Source organism: Arachis hypogaea, chromosome 1, assembly GCF_003086295.3.
Source record: "Arachis hypogaea cultivar Tifrunner chromosome 1, arahy.Tifrunner.gnm2.J5K5, whole genome shotgun sequence".
In the NCBI taxonomy this organism is placed as follows: Eukaryota; Viridiplantae; Streptophyta; class Magnoliopsida; order Fabales; family Fabaceae; genus Arachis; species Arachis hypogaea.
Window position 1 is genome coordinate 4,059,693 of NC_092036.1, and position 18,055 is coordinate 4,077,747.

General features: G+C 38.1%; 1 protein-coding gene across 1 annotated transcript; it reads right to left on the reverse strand.

The window, feature by feature from the left end:
* Positions 1-524: 524 nt before the first annotated feature.
* Positions 525-6,316, reverse strand: LOC112791155 (poly(A)-specific ribonuclease PARN). The gene is made up of 7 exons (XM_025833888.3): positions 5,751-6,316; positions 4,090-4,220; positions 3,321-3,646; positions 3,010-3,123; positions 2,404-2,530; positions 2,056-2,326; positions 525-1,469 (listed from the first exon to the last, which is right to left on the reverse strand). The coding sequence occupies exons 1-7, from the start codon at positions 6,110-6,112 to the stop codon at positions 638-640; spliced, it is 2,163 nt and encodes a 720-aa protein (XP_025689673.1). The 5' UTR covers positions 6,113-6,316; the 3' UTR covers positions 525-637.
* Positions 6,317-18,055: the final 11,739 nt, after the last annotated feature.

Genomic DNA, 18,055 nt, shown 5'->3' on the forward strand with positions numbered 1-18,055 from the left:
ACATTCTATAATATCCCACTCATTCACAAAAACTGTGAATTGCTTCTCTGCTTAGTGCTTAGTTGGATTTTGGGGGGTTAAAAGGTGCTCTATTTATTGCAAAAGAGTTACTTGTTCACTGGTTTATGCAGTTGCAATTTTTCTCCACCTATCTTCGAAACAGAATTCTTTATCTTTTGTAAGTTGGAATCTGAAAACAGACCTGTTGGAGCAGATTCTGCATTCTATTTCTTTCGAAATTCTGTATCCAAATTGAGTTGCCCGTTTCATTTGTCCTTTCATCAGACTTGGGTTTTCTTGCTTTGATCACCAATTCCTCCAACGAACGTACTGCTTCCTCTAGTATAAACCAAGCCACTATTTCCACTCCCTCTACTTCTGCATCCGTGCTATTACCTGCATCCTCAAACTCACATAACAACAACAATTTATTATTTGAATTTAAAAGTGTCTCCCACTGCAAACATAACATTTGTTTGTCTGGGATGTGAAGAAATCAAAATCAATTTTGATTTGTCTACACATTGAAAAGATGACGATGCAAGTTGATAAATATAAACTAGAAGGTGTATTAGTTACAAACTTGATACAATATGGCATCTCTAGGCTAATAGGGTACAAAATAAAGAGTCGGGGGTCAAGCATTCATTTCTACTGCACAGCAAGAATCTTCGGTCTCAAAAGATGAGACTTTCCTATGAGATGGAGCATTTCTTAACTGCTCAATTATGTTTGGTTTGGTCTTTACAAGTTTCATAACCGAATTTACAGAACCTTCTGCGCCTGGACTTTCGTGGTCTTCGGCTTGCAATGTGACCTGGCTTTCTACCAATTTGGTCTTCCACTTTATGCCAACCGCCTTTGCCTGCTCGGCAAACAAAGCTTCGGAAATGGGCGAACCACAGATTTCTTTGTAAGTATCATAATCAGCAGCGCATGTATTGCCCCCTTCCAAAATCTTTGCAAGAGGGTGCAAAACCAAGATTGTGCCATCACTTCTTTCTAAGGTGTCCTTCAACAAAAGGAAGTCGTAAACTAGTTCTGTCTTACTAAACTGCACAAATACTGCAGTCGCATCCAAGTGGTAGACAGAAACCACAGAAGCTGGACCAAAAACTTTAGATATGCACACTCTTAGATCATTTGCCTTCAGCTGAGAAGGAAAACCCCAAATAATAACAATATTTTCAAACAAAATCTTTGGATATTGCCTCTTGAGGTTATTGCTTGGTGTAGATTCTGCAACCTTATCACCGGTATTCAGATCAATAATGTCCCCATGTATCCAACTAAGATATAGATGGTTAACATACTTTTGTAGTTTCTCATTAAGGGCTAATTGTTGCGGAGAAGATTCATGGTGTTTATAATCAACTCCTAAATCACTGCATATTTGAGCAAAGATACAACCAGTCATAAAAGCATCATATCCGGCCTCATGCTTGGCTCCAGGGTTCCAGCTCGATGATCTGCATACAAATATATGTTATGTTGGTACAAAAAGATACATCTAAAGACGAAGACAGCTTGGACAACAAGTGATATAAAAAGCAACAATGTTTTTAAGTGTTCTTCCGTGTAAAATGAAATTCTGAAAATTGCCTCAGGCTATACACGGATATGTAGAGAACAGAAACGAGAACAGTACAATATTGTCCAACAACAAAAGAGAAGGGAATTTGTATATTCAGATATACATAAGCTGAGATTGCTGGAGACAGATATCAGAAAAGGAAGAAATCAGAAGGAGGACAAAAAGGGAAAATATTTGAGTCATTCATGGAAATTGCCAACTAGAAATTATACATGAATATCATTGTCTTTACTTTCTTCTTTTTTAGGTGACAACACATAAGCTCCACTGCCAATCAAATGCAAACCAGGAGTTGGGCATAAAATCCATTTCATAGTGTGAGTCAGTGATCTGCTGCTCCATTGAATACATGAGAAGAATAACGTTATATTATGCAGATAACACCATCTTCTAAACCACTAGACTGGTAAACCACTGAGAGATTACCATTCATGATTTATAGAGATAATGCAGAAACTAACCTCAAATCATTAACTTCAACATTCACTTTCACATGTAAGGGTGAATCAAGATCACTGCTGTTGGAACCTACTGCAATTTGTGGACAAAACAAGGAAAATGCAGAGGCCAGTGATTTTCTTGACCTTTTCATCTTTTCTTGGAGCACATGATTATTGTTGAAGAGTATTTTAGTGTCAACAATGTGCGGAAAATACTTGTTAATAGAGGTGACAAACTCTTCAGGAGTCCCTGGAAGGGGACCTATAAATTTGTTGTAGACATGAGCAATATCTGTATTAAGGAATATCATCATCTTGGTATCTTATAAAATTAAAAAGCAATATAGGAGCTAAGAATGGAATTGATACCCAGAAAACAATTATGACCAACAATCAACTTCTTTTCTGCAGAAAGGAGATCAATAACATGGCGAAATCCCACAGCATTTTGAATCTTCTTCTCTTCTGCCTTGCGATTTCCATCTTTTACCTCCTTCTGCAAGAGATTAAGGAATATCTTTTATGAGGATTTAATGTGGTGGTGTGGTGTCAGTTAGCTTTATAGAGATGTGTTATCCTTCAAGCGTTTAATTGAGACTAGCTTTGTTTCAAGAACATGTTTAGCCATCCAAAGACGGCAAATTCTATGCTAATAGTTCATAGATGTGTTATCCTTCAAATGTTTAATTGAGGATTAAGCTTTGCTTCAAGAACATGTTTAGCTATCTGAAGATTCTAAACTAATACAAGGTCATTTCAAGTTTTCATTTAGTAGTAACCAAAATTCAGTCAGTTAACAAGACCATTGTCTTGAAGGTGTGGAAAATGTAATTCACTTCCAAAAATTCGTTGGCAATTTAGAACACACATTACAATTTTAAGAAGGTAAACAGAGGAAAACATAAAAAGATAATATCAAGATTTAAATAGCTTCTCAGTTAATTGTAAGGTCCTCAAATTCAATAATATATTTACCAGAAGTAAGTTTAGTTCATCCCTTGAGTCTGTATATACAACCATATGTTGTGAACCAGAATCTTCGCTATTCACACATACATATGACAAATCTTGAAAGTGTTTTCTGATGACCTGAAATTTCAATGTATAATCAGACAAATTCAGCTATTTTTTCTCACAAACTTCCAACATATATCCTTATCTACAGGGAGTAGATGACACAATTAACAAATAGATAAATAGACAAAGAACAAAAAATAAATACAATTAAATACTAGGAGACAAAATGTGAACATATCAACTAAGGGTCCAAGATGTCATAACATTACCAACTGAATCAATTTTAGCTGCCGAGATGTAAATCCACTAAGTCTAATAGCAGGATGCATCTTAAAGAAAATCACTTCAAATAGCTGTTTTGAGTCTTTTGAAGTTCCTATAATTTGTTCTTCTCGACTTTGCTCCTGTAATAACCCATCACGCCATTTACTGAATTTGTTTTTCATTCGTTCAGAGAACAATATGTCTGCCATGCTGATCAATTGTATGCCTTTAACGTCTTTTAATTTACAAATGTTTGAATGCTCACTTTCGTATCTAGAATTCAATCTCCTTACTGCTTCCCTTTCTTGCGCTCTAGATAAATAAGATATTCCTACATTATCCAAGTGCGCAAAAATCTCAAACCACAGAAACTATTAAAGCAGTGAAAAATTAAGCACGTAGAAAAAATGCCTATTTCCAAAAAAATGACCCAGATTTTTGGAGGATCAGCAAATCCAAAATTCCTCCAGGTTTGGTTAGTGGATAAAGATCATAATCCTTCAGAACGTTCAATGTCCCAGAATTTTTATATATAAACCTATATGCATGTAGCTAGAAAAGAGCATGCAACCAGTCTAATCTATCAAGAAGTGAAGCAGGTGCACGTGAGTCCATTTAAAGCAGAAAAGAGCATGCAACCAATCTAATCTACTGTTGCTGAATACATTTCTGGCAGCTTTTAGTGCACAGAACCCTTTATTCTATTAATTAGGTAACTGTTTATTTGCTTAATACCAAGCAATGAAAGGGGGAAAAAAAGGAAGAGAAAGAAACCTTCACGTATGCATGCATTGAAATCAAACTGGTATTTAGCCAAGAAATCCATTGAAGTAGTCTGGCAGAGAAATTCATAACATGGAGCCAGATCCTCAAGCTCCTGATGTGGAAAAACATAGAAATTGTACCTGTCAAAGAACATTTGTCTAAATCAAACAGTAATAGATAATTCATCACATGAACCAAGTAAATAAAAGAGAAAAGGAGGAGGGGGAGGGGAGGAGGGAATATTTGTTAATCTGTTACCAAACTTTAGCCTTTGTTTGTGCATTCAAAGTAGGAGGGAAAGGATAAGAAAGGCAAAGCATTAATTAAGAGGTTTCTTTGTGCTTGGGAGTTTGGATTTGAATGAGGGAAAGGATTTAAAGGGTTTCATTAGCCATCTACAACTACAACCCTCCTTTACCCCTACATTTTAGATCCCCAAACAAAGGGAAGGCAAACATCTTATTCTCTTAAACACTCTCCTTCCCCTAACTTTCTTTTCTCTTCAATGCCTTCCCTTTCTTTTCCCTATTAACTCCCAAACAAAGCTTTAGGGAAGTCACAAGCAGAAATAACAAAAACCAGTAAGAAATGAAAAACCAAAAAGAAAAGAAAAAAAGCGTGCCTCTTCTATTACGTAACTTGAAATATTATACAAATATTTTTAGAATATTTATTCAAACTACTCTTTGAAATAAATCAGGTTAAGTTTCAGTTGTTACAAAAATGTCATAGATACATAAGTACATATCAGGGTCTAGCATAAATACAGGGCCATGTTTTCATTTAACAGGTATAATATTGCAATGTTTTCAATTTTTACTTATCACTCCCACAAGTCCATGACCACAATCCTCAGATTGTCATCAAAACTCCCTTCAGGTTACTATCTACCATCAAAATTGACATAATTTTATTTTTTATGCTAATAATATTCACTCCAAATGAAAGTATATACTATTTGAAACTTAGGTACATGTATCTGACTATCAATTTCTCAAGCAATCTAAATTCACTTTCGACAAATTTCCTCCAAAGGAAAAACAATCAATTAGTAACAAAAAGTAATAATAGAATCAGAACTCTTTAAAGTTGACTGAATACATTGGATTAGCATACAAGAAATTGAAAAAGAAATTGAGTAGCAAACTAAACGAATTACACCCATTTACCACTAGTTCCTTTTTAACACACAAGATTACAAGAATCAATCTCATTATACAACAACTACAATAATTCGCATCAATCAACCAATTTTCCATCAATTACTGTAAACCAGCAAGGAATTATTCAGTACATGAAACTCACTCATAAAACTCAATTACCATCGTATTACTTTGTACGAGTTAAACTCTAAATTGAGCTAAGAATTTGGAGTACATCAAAGACATTGACTTCAAATTCATCCCAAAAGTAGCTCAAGTTCACTGACGCTAAGGGACTCACTTGCCAGAATTTTGCCAACTCCAAGGACCTCGGATGAACTTATCCATCAGGCTCAAACCTCAATGCAGTTTATGTACCAAAAAAACAATAAAAATACCAACTCACACAAAAATTGAACATAACGAGTAAACTATAAACACAAATAACTGCAATACGTCAATAACTAAATCACTAACTGCAGGAAAGAAAAACCAACGGGCGAAAAAAAATGCGAAGGAATAACTTACGGATAAGCGACGAAGTAGTGGTTGGAAGAGTCCCAACGGAAGGGGCAGACGCCGAACTGAATGACGGCAAACTTGTGGGCGGAGTCCCTGACCTTCAGGTACCGGACGTCGGAGCGGTCGAACTCGAAGGACTCCCGCCAGGGCGCACTGGTTACGCCGGTCATCTCAAGGTCGATGGCCACAAAATCGGAGGTTCGGACATGGTCCCGGAGCTCCGAAAGAGAAGCTTCGAAGTTTTTGGTGGTAACCGTCTTGAGAGGGAAAGCCGATCCAGATTGCGAGGCTGCGGCGGTGGCGGTAGTTAGGGCACGTGAGAGCGCACGTGAGAGTGAGAGTGCGAGTTTCCTTGGTGTTGGGTTCATTGTGTGAGATGACGCATTTCCGTCGACAGGGTTTAGAGGAGGGTTAACTATCTGCCTATGTGTGTGTATTAATGTGCTCCTTCTTGCCGTAGAAAGGGGGCAGGTTGAGCCGCTGAGGCGTCGCCGATATTGAAACAGCGTTTTGTAGGGGTGAGCGAGTCGGATTTGGTTCGGATTTACGGTGAAATTAGAATTGAATCGATTGAATTGTAATTGGTTTGGTTTTGTTTGAATTTATATTTTTTTTATGTATCTAAATCAAAATAAATCGATTAAAAATAGATTAATTTCGGTTTGAGTAATTAGGTACTCAATAAAACAAAAATTTATAAAAAATATAAAAAAAACAAAATTTTTATTGTAAAAATTTTATAGATACAATGAAAGATTTAGCTTCTCCCCTCCTTCCCGTACGTGGTTTCTGCTTCTTCCCTCCTCTTTGTTTTTGCTTCTCTCCGGCGTCGTTTTTGCTTTTCTGCTTCGCACCGTGTCTTGCCGTCGTTGCTTCTCTTCTTCGCGTGGAGTCTTTAGTCTCTGCTACAACTTTCTCAGGTCTCAAATCTCTTCTTCTCTGCTTCAAGCCTTCAACCCTCTCAGGTCTCAAGTCTCAGTCTCAGTCTCTAACTCTCCCTATAACTCTGAAATTTAAAATTTATCTGAACATGCATATGATGTATTATTGATGATTCTGCTAAATTTTGAGATATTAATGTTTTGAATTTTTATTTGAATTCAGTCCGTTGATCTTGAACTAATTCTGCTGAGATTGAGTTATAAATTCAATTGTATAATTTATTAATTCTGCTGAGATTGATTTTTAAATCTAATATTTTATATTTGTTTTGGTGAATTGCTGTTTTACTGTTATTGATTCAAAATAAAAACATTGCCACAATTCTGCATTGAAATTATTATATGGCTTCATATGATTTGGTTGAGTATGATTCTTAGGTTGGGTACATGTTTGGGATGTTCTGGAAAGTGACTTGATTAACTCACAGAAGTTCACGTATGGGAAAGTTAATTTTTTTAAAAATTTATTATATATTTAATTAAAACGGTTGAATCCCGATTGAACCCCGGTTGAACTATTAAACCATTGAACCAATTACTTAACCGGTTCAATGACCGATCCGGTTCTCGCAACCTTGCTATCAACTATAAAACCATCACAACAACACATAACAGTAACAATTGAAAAAAAAAATTATCAACAAGAACTAACAATTTATAATTTTGACAAAAAATTAAACAAACCAAAAAAATTGAACAAAAAAAATTACCATTTCAACAAATAACATAAACAAAAATTGAACAGATAATATAAACAAAGTCAAAATTTGAATAGATACATAATAGAAGTATAGAACTATCAACTACAAAACCATCACAAGAATGCAAGACAGTAAAAATTAAAAACAAATTATCAACAAGAACTAACAATTTATAATTTCAAAAAAATAAATAGACCAAAAAAATTAAACAAAAAAATTATCACTTCAATAGATCACATAAACAAAAATTAGAGACTTACCTCACTGGAGAAGATGATGCTGGAGGAAGCTGGCTGCTGGAGAGGGAACCGCTGACGGAAGACGAAGCTGGCTACTGGAGAGGATGACGCTGACGGAAATGCCGATGAAGACGCCTACGACGGAGAGGAAGTTGGTTGTTGCGTCGCTGCCGCTACCAGAAAAGACAATGGAGAACACGATGCTGACGGTCCCGTGGACGATGATGCTGACGGAAATGCCGATGGAGAGGCTGACGACGGAGAGGAAGCTGGTTGCTCTGTCGCTGCCGCTACCAGAGACGACGATGGAGAAGACGATGCTGACGTTTCCGTGGACGACAATGCTGACAGTCTCGTGGAAGATGATGCTGATGGAGATGCCGACAGACACGCCGACAACGGAGAGAAAGCTACTTGCGGGAGTAACATTGAGGTGATGAGGTTTGAGGAAGCTCTGCTAGGATTTACTCCATGGGGTGAGGCAGCGCGCCGCTGCTAGTGCACACGCACACACACGCACGCGCACGCGTCCGCACACGCACACACGCACAAGCACATGCGCACACGCGCGCACACGCACACACACACATATTATTTAATTAATATATGATCGTGTCCATGGGTTGGTTCGGATTTCACACCACATAACCGTTACTCAGACCAATTACTAGAAAGAGACATTGGTTTAATTCCGGACGGACCTGATTATTTGTTGGTTCCAGAACCAATTTAATTTGTTCGGTTCAATTTGGACAGATAATCAAATACCCGCTACCCGTACTCACACCTAGCATTTTGGCTAGAAAGATATCGAGGCCCTAATATTTTATTTGTATCAGATTGATTAGTGTTTTGTTAATATTTTTTCCATATTAATAGAATAAATCTACATGGTATCATAAAATAAATAAAGAAAAAAATAAATATAAAAATATATATATACAGAATTCTAATATTAATATTTATTAATATTTGTTATCTCAGTATAACTGAGATGATTCATATATATTCACTAACATGTAGTATTAATATTTTTTATTGATCTTGTGTGTGTATTCTGTGAGACTTTGCTTTCCTATTTATACACGTATCAAGTTCTTATTTTTAAACTTATTTAATTTAATTTATTTTGAGAACTTAAGCCTTCTTCTTATTGAAAAGCTGAGTCGTCCATATTATAAAAAAAGTCAAATTATTAATGGGCATCATATCACAACACTCTCCTTGAATGTTTATTTAGAATTATGCCTCATTAAAACTTTACTAACGAAAAGCCTAATGAAAAAAAAGATTTAGTGAAGGAAAAAGAGTACAATATCCTTTGTGATGAGATCTGCCTCATTAAAAACATTGTCAAGAAAAATTCAATAGGGATGAAAAACCTGACCAAGGAATAAAAAGTACAGTCTCTCCCTCTTGTCAACATTATTTAATATCTCGAAATCGGCACATCCCAATCTGATGTATCAATCTTTCAAAGGATGATTTTAAAAGTAACTTTGTAAATGAATATGCCAAATTATTGCTTGAGCGGATCTATTGGACATTATTTGTTCCTTAATTTTGAAGGTAATGAGTGAAGAAGAATTTGTGAAAAATATGCTTTGTTCGATCACTTTTAATGAATCAACCCTTAAATTGAGCAATGCATGCTGTATTATCTTTAAACAGGACAGTTAGAGCTATTTTTCTATCAATCAGTCCACATGATGATAGAATATATTGAATTAAACTCTTAAGCCAAAAACACTCGCGGTAACATCCCGAATTTTTAAAAATTAAATAATGAGTTTTTTATGATTTATTATATTTGTTGAAATTTTATTTTAAAAAAAGTATTTTATTGAAAGTAATGTTCATACCCAGGCCCAAAATGAAGCCAAACTCAAAAGAAATAAAGCCCGTCCGACGAAGGTGGCTTCATCTATTCCTACCAGACCTCATAGAGGTGGGGCGCGACGACGGGAATTTAGCCTTACTTATTTGAATAAGTAATTAACTCCTAAGATATCTCCTATTCACCTAGAAAGGAGATCTAAACAACTTTCCTAGAAAAGGGAAAAAAATCATCCACCATCTAAGGTAGAATTACTCTAAAAGATGGTTATCTTTTCTACTATAAATACACTAAGACCCTCAGGTATATTCAGGACCTAATCTACTATAAACCTACCTAAAATATTTGCCAACTTAAGCATCATAGTCTTTTGTAGGTACCACCCCCACCTCCTCACGAGGAACTCGGATGGCGGCACCTCGACACCAACACAAGTCGGATGCTACCTCAGAAGAAGTCTGGACCTCACGTTCAAACCCAAATCACTATTTCAGGTAACTCTCAGAACATTGGCGCTGCTGCCAAGGATCTGGAAGTCTACACCCCACCATAGCAGACGAACAATTTGAAGACGCACGCACTGCATCTGAATCCGAGTCAGAACCTCATGACGACGGTCGAGCCCTTGTGATACCCCCACGACATGAAGGAACAAGTAATCTCAATGGAGAAGGAACATCACAAAATTCTCGCACCCGACGACTACAGTCAGAGGTACATCTACCTAAGAACAAAGTGCCCCCACACCCAACTGAGATCATGGGACTCGTACACGGACATCAAGGCTGGTTGGAGCAACTCAAACAATAGCTTAAACGACAAAGGGAAGTTGAAAGAGATCTGCGAAGGGAGGTACGAAGTCAAAGAGAACTTGGGGAAAAGCTTTTGAAATTAGAAGCTAACTTACGAAATTAGACCAATAACACAGAGCGAGAAGAAAGCCATTTCGGAGGAGAAGATCCATTCATAGAAGGGATCATGTGGGTTAGAGTTCCAAGAAATTTTTAAAGCCCCGACATGGATCTCTATGATGGCACAACCAACCCAAGACATCATCTTAGCAATTTCAAAAGTAGGATGTATCTAGCTGACGCAACTGATGCGAATCATTGCAAGGCTTTTCCGATGACAATAACCAAAGCAGCAATGAAGTGGTTCGATAGCTTACCACCCAAGTCGGTGACTTGCTTTGATGACTTGGCAAGGAAGTTTCTTATCCGATTTTCAATTCAAAATGACAAAGTCAAACATGTTCCAAGTCTCTTAGGGATAAAACAAGAGACGGAGAGACTCTCCGAGTGTATATGGAAAGGTTCAACAAAGCCTGCTTATAAATACATAATTTGCCTCCCGAAACAGTAATAATGGGGTTAGTTAATGACTTTAGAGAATGGTCATTTTCTCAATCCATATCAAAGTAGCATCTGACCTCTTTATATGAAGTACAAGAGCGGGGAGAGAAGTATATCAACATGGAAGAGAACTCCCGACTTAGAGACCCAATCCCAAAACTAAATCTTACCTACGAAACTCGAGACATAGATAAGGAGACAAAGAAAAAAGAAGAATACAGCTCGAAAAAGTCTTGCAGATACCACAAGTACACCCCCACTCCAAGTTTCTCGTATTAATATATGCATGAAGATATGTCACACTAGTTCGCCTCCTCGCCCCATTAAACACAAAATGGTTAGAAATCGGACGGAAGACTGCGGGTATCACAAACTATATGGATATTCTACCAATGATTGTTATGATCTGAAAAATTTTAAAGAAAAGTTGGTAAGAGAAGGTCGGCTAGAAAGATATCTCGCGAAAAGGTCGGACGACCTAGAAAAAGAAAGAGAGGTGATGAAGATGAAAGTCAGTGAGATCGGCCACGACAAACCCCTGATAGGCACATACATATGATAAATAGAGGATTTGCAGGAGGGAGAATTACTAAGTCCTCACACAAAAGACATCTTAAGGAGGTATATCAAGTCGAAAAAGACAGCGGAGTTTCCGATCTACCCACAATCTCATTTACCAAAGAAGATGCATAAGGGGTAACACCTGATCACGACAACCTCGTAGTAATTACAATGATCCTTGCTAATACAAAACTCATAGAACTTTGGTGGATCAAGGGAGTTCGGCCGACATACTATTCAAGTCCGCTTTCGACAAAATTGGGATAAGGATAAAGAGACAAAGAAAAAAGAAGAATACAGCTCGGAAAAAGTCTCGAAGATACCACAACTACAGTCCACTCCGAGTTTTTCTTATTGATATCTACAAGAAAACCTGTCACACAGAAAAACTTCCACCTATTCGCCTAATTAAATACAAAAAGATTGGAAGTTGGACGGAATATTGTGGGTATCACAAACTATATAGACATTCTACAGATGATTGTTATGATCTGAAAAATATTATAGAAAAGTTGGTCAGAAAAGGTCGGCTAGAAAGATACCTCGCAAAAAGGTCAGACAACCCAGGAAAAAGGAAGAGAGGTGATGATAATGAAAGTCGGCAAGATCGACCACCACAAACCCCTGATAGACACATACATATGATAAATAGAGGATTTTCAGGAAGGAGAATTACTAAGTTCTCACACAAGAGACATCTTAAAGAGGTATATCAAGGCTGGAAAGACAGCGGAATTCCCGATCTACCCAAAATATCATTCACCAAAGATGATGCATAAGGGGTCACACCTAATCACGACGACCCCGTGGTAATTACAATGATCCTTGCTAATGCAAACCTCCATAGAACTTTAGTGGATCAAGGGAGTTCGGCCGACATACTATTCAAGTATGCTTTTGACAAACTTGGGTTAGAAGATACACCGATCTGATCTCTTGGTTTCATCTCGTTATATACTACTGTTGGTAAAGGCATGAAATCAAGGACCTTAAGCATCGACTACATGGTGGTCAATGTGGCATCAACGTACAACTCTTTGATAGGTCAGACAACTTTGAACAGACTAGTTGCAGTCATTTTTACACATCACTTATGCATGAAATTCTCAACTGCAGAGAGAGTTGTTACTATAAAAAGAGATCAAAAGCTAGTAAGAAAGTATTACAATGAAAGCCTCAACTTAAGAGGCAATAAAAAAGATAAGAAAGTCAACACTATTGAGTTCGGTGGAATCCGAGCACGAAAAGAGCTGCGTTCACAACTTGAAGGAAAGATAAAAAATGTTCAAATAAGAGATCTTGTAAAAAAGACCTTATTATAATCATCAATTTTTATTTCAAAGTTATATGTTTGATTCTGTATTGTTTCAAACACTTTGAGATTAATGTTTAAGAATGTACCTAAATAAAAAAAAAATCATTTAGCTTCACTTTATTCTATATATACAGCAGATAAATTTTTTAATCGAACTCTTCAAGAAGAATTAAATTTATTCTCTGAATTGAGATTCTGATACAAGCTTGGTTGATATTTAATGTTATAATTGGTAGCGCGAAATTGTGATCACTACAACTTCGCACAACTAACCAGCAAGTGTACTGGGTCGTCCAAGTAATAAACCTTACGCGAGTAAGGGTCGATCCCACAGAGATTGTTGGTATGAAGCAAGCTATGGTCACCCTGTAAATCTTAGTCAGGCAGACTCAAATGGATATGAATGATGATATACGAAAACATAAAGATAAAGATAAAGATAAAGACTCAAATTATTTAACTAAAAACTAATAAAAATATACTAAAAACTAACTAGATCATACTAAAAACATACTAAAAATAATGCCAAAAAGCGTACAAATTATCCGCTCATCACAACACCAAACTTAAATTGTTGCTTGTCCCCAAGCAAATGAAAATCAAACAAGATAAAAAGAAGAGAATATGCAATGAATTCCAAAAACATCTATGAAGATCAGTATTAATTAGATGAGCGGGGCTTTTAGCTTTTTGCCTCTGAACAGTTTTGGCATCCCACTCTATCCTTTGAAATTCAGAATGATTGGCTTCTTTAGGAACTCAGAATCCAGATGGTGTCATTGATTCTCCTAGTTAAGTATGATGATTCTTGAACACAGCTACGTATTGAGTCTTGGCCGTGGCCCAAAGCACTCTGTCTTCCAGTATTACCACCGGATACATACATGCCACAGACACATAATTGGGTGAACCTTTTCAGATTGTGACTCAGTTTTGCTAGAGTCCCCAATTAGAGGTGTCCAGGGTTCTTAAGCACACTCCTTTTGCCTTGGATCACAACTTTATTTCTTTCTTTCTCTCTCTTTTTTTTTCGAATTTTTTTTTTGTATTCACTGCTTTTTTCTTGCTTCAAGAATCATTTTTATGATTTTTCAGATCCTCAGTAACATGTCTCCTTTTTCATCATTCTTTCAAGAGCCAATATTCATGAACCACAAATTCAAAAGACATATGCACTGTTTAAGCATACATTCAGAGAACAAAAGTATTGCCACCACATCAAAATAATTAAACTGTTATAAAATTCAAAATTCATGCAATTCTTTTCTTTTTCAATTAAGAACATTTTTCATTTAAGAAAGGTGATGGATTCATAGGACATTCATAACTTTAAGGCATAGACACTAAGACACTAATGATCACAAGACACAAACATAGACAAACATAAGCACTAAAATTCGAAAAACAGGAAAATAAAGAACAAGGAAATTAAAGAACGGGTCTATCTTAGTGATGGCGGCTTGTTCTTCCTCTTGAAGATCTTATGGAGTGCTTGAGCTCCTCAATGTCTCTTCCTTGTCTTTGTTGCTCCTCTCTTATGATCCTTTGATCTTGTCTTATCTCATGGAGGAGGATGGAATGTTCTTGGTGCTCCACCCTTAGTTGTCCCATGTTGGACTCAATTCTCCTAGGGAGGTGTTGATTTGCTCCCAATAGTTTTGTGGAGGAAAGTGCATCCCTTGAGGCATCTCAGGGATTTTATGAGGAGGAATTTCCTCATGCTTGCTCCATCCTTTTCTTAGTGATGGGCTTGAGGTCATGCCTTCTCAGTTGAACCGGCTTCCCTCTTGAGTTTCTCTTCCATTGAGCGCCCTCTTCACAAATGTTTATGAGGACTTGGTCCAACCTTTGATCAAAGTTGACCCTTTTTTGAGTTTGAAAGGGATCTCGGGGATCACCTTCTTTAAGGCCACAACTTCATAGAAGTGGTCTTGATGCACCCTTGAGATGAATCTCTCCATCTCCCATGACTCGGAGGTGAAAGCTTTTGCCTTCCCTTTCCTCTTTCTAGAGGTTTCTCCGGCCTTGGATGCTATAAATGGTTATGAAAAAACAAAAAGCAATGCTTTTACCACACCAAACTTAGAAGGTTTGCTCGTCCTCGAGCAAAAGAAGAAAGAAGAGAGTAGAAGAAGAAATAGAGGAGATGGAGATGGCTTTGTGGTTCGGCCAAAGGGGGAGAAGTAGTGTTTAGGGTGTGTGAAAATGAGGGGGTGAAGATGGGTTTATATAGGGTGAAGAGAAGGATGGGGTTCGGCTATGGGAGGGTGGGTTTGGGAGGGAAAGTGGTTTGAATTTGAATGGTGAGGTAGGTGGGGGTTTTATGAAGGATGGATGTGAGTGGTGAAGGGTTTTTTTTTTTTTGGGAAAGAGGTGTGGAGGTGATTGGTGAATGGGTGAAGAAGAAGAGAGAGTGGTAGGGTAGGTGGGGATCCTGTGGGGTCCACAGATCCTGAGGTGTCAAGGAAAAGTCATCCCTGCACCAAATGGCATGCAAAAATGCGTTTTGAGCCAATTCTGGCGTTAAACGCCGGGCTGGTGCCCATTTCTGGCGTTTAACACCAAGAGCTTGCCCTTTTCTGGCGTTTAACGCCAGTCTGGTGCCCATTTCTAGCGTTAAACGCCCAGAATGGTGCCAGACTGGGCGTTAAACGCCCATCTGCTAGCCTCACTAGCGTTTAAACGCCAGCAGGTTCTTCCTCCAGGGTGTGCTATTTTTCTTTCTGTTTTTCATTCTGTTTTTGCTTTTTTCATTGATTTTGTGACTTCTCATGATCATCAACCTACAGAAAACATAAAATAACAAAAGAGAATATAACATTGGGTTGCCTCCCAACAAGCGCTTCTTTAATGTCAGTAGCTTGACAGAGGACTCTCATGGAGCCTCACAGGTGCTCAGAGCAATGTTGGAACCTTCCAACACCAAACTTAGAGTTTGAATGTGGAGGTTCAACACCAAACTTAGAAGTTGGTTGTGGCCTCCCAACACCAAACTTAGAGTTTGACTGTGGGGGCTCTGTGTGGCTCTGTTTTGAGAGAAGCTCTTCATGCTTCCTCTCCATGATGACAGAGGGATATCCTTGAGCCTTAAACACAAAGGATTCTTCATTCACTTGAATGATCAATTCTCCTCTATCAACATCAATCACAGCCTTTGCTGTGGCTAGGAAGGGTCTGCCAAGGATGATGGATTCATCCATGCACTTCCCAGTCTCTAGGACTATGAAATCAGCAGGGATGTAATGGTCTTCAACCTTTACCAGAACATCCTCTACAAGTCCATAAGCTTGTTTTCTTGAGTTGTCTGCCATCTCTAGTGAGATTTTTGCAGCTTGCACCTCAAAGATCCCTAGCTTCTCCATTACAGAGAGAGGCATGAGGTTTACACTTGACCCTAGGTCACACAAGGCCTTCTTGAAGGTCATGGTGCCTATGGTACAAGGTATTGAAAACTTCCCAGGATCTTGTCTCTTTTGAGATAATTTCTGCCTAGACAAGTCATCCAGTTCTTTGGTGAGCAAAGGGGGTTCATCCTCCCAAGTCTCATTTCCAAATAACTTGTCATTTAGCTTCATGATTGCTCCAAGGTATTTAGCAACTTGCTCTTCAGTGACATACTCATCCTCTTCAGAGGAAGAATACTCATCAGAGCTCATGAATGGCAGAAGTAAGTCCAATGGAATCTCTATGGTCTCATTTTGAGCCTCAGATTCCCATGGTTCCTCATTGGGGAACTCATTGGAAGTCAGTGGACGTCCATTGAGGTCTTCCTCAGTGGCGTTCACTGCCTCTTCCTCCTCTCCTAATTCGGCCATGTTGATGGCTTTGCACTCTCCTTTTGGATTTTCTTCTGTATTGCTTGGAAGAGTACTAGGAGGGAGTTCAGTAATTTTCTTGCTCAGCTGACCCACTTGTCCCTCCAAATTTCTAATGGAGGACCTTGTTTCAGTCATGAAACTTTGAGTGGTTTTGATTAGATCAGAGACCATGGTTGCTAAGTCAGAGGTATTCTGCTTAAAACTCTCGGTCTGTTGCTGAGAAGATGATGGAAAAGGCTTGCTATTGCTAAACCTGTTTCTTCCACCATTATTGTTGTTGAAACCTTGTTGAGGTCTCTATTGATCCTTCCATGAGAGATTTGGATGATTTCTCCATGAAGGATTATAGGTGTTTCCATAGGGTTCTCCCATGTAATTCACCTCTTCCATTGAAGGGTTCTCAGGATCATAAGCTTCTTCCTCAGATGAAGCTTCTTTAGTACTGCTTGGTGCATTTTGCATTCCAGACAGACTTTGAAAAATCATATTGACTTGTTGAGTCAATATTTTATTCTGAGCCAGTATGGCATTCAGAGTGTCAATCTCAAGAACTCCTTTCTTCTGATTGGTCCCATTGTTCACAGGATTCCTTTCAGAAGTGTACATGAATTGGTTATTTGCAACCATTTCAATCAGCTCTTGAGCTTCTGTAGGTGTCTTCTTCAGATGAAGAGATCCTCCAGCAGAGCTATCCAAAGACATCTTGGACAGTTCAGAGAGACCATCATAGAAAATACCTATGATGCTCCATTCAGAAAGCATGTCAGTGGGACACTTTCTGATTAATTGTTTGTATCTTTCCCAAGCTTCATAGAGGGATTCTCCTTCCTTCTGTCTGAAGGTTTGGACTTCCACTCTAAGCTTACTCAATTTTTGAGGTGGAAAGAACTTTGCCAAGAAGGCATTGACTAGCTTTTTCCAAGAGTCCAGGCTTTCTTTGGGTTGAGAGTCCAACCATGTCCTAGCTCTGTCTCTTACAGCAAAAGGGAATAGCATAAGTCTGTAGACCTCAGGGTCAACCCCATTAGTCTTGACAGTGTCACAGATTTGCAAGAATTCAGCTAAGAACTGATGAGGATCTTCCAATGGAAGTCCATGGAACTTGCAATTCTGTTGCATTAGAGAAACTAATTGAGGCTTAAGCTCAAAGTTATTTGCTCCAATGGCAGGGATAGAGATGCTTCTCCCATAGAAGTCGGGAGTAGATGCAGTAAAGTCATCCAGCACCTTCCTTGCATCGTTGGCATTGTTGTTGTTTTCGGCTGCCATGTGTTCTTCTTCTTTGAAGAATTCGGTTAGGTCCTCTACAGAGAGTTGTGCCTTAGCTTCTCTTAGCTTTCGCTTCAAGGTCCTTTCAGGTTCAGGATCAGCCTCAACAAGAATGTTTTTGTCCTTGCTCCTGCTCATAAGAAAGAGAAGAGAACAAGAAAATATGGAATCCTCTATGTCACAGTATAGAGATTCCTTGAGGTGTCAGAGGAAAAGAAAAATAGAAGGCAGAAGTAGAGAATTCGAACTTATCAAAGAAGATGGAGTTCGAATTTTGC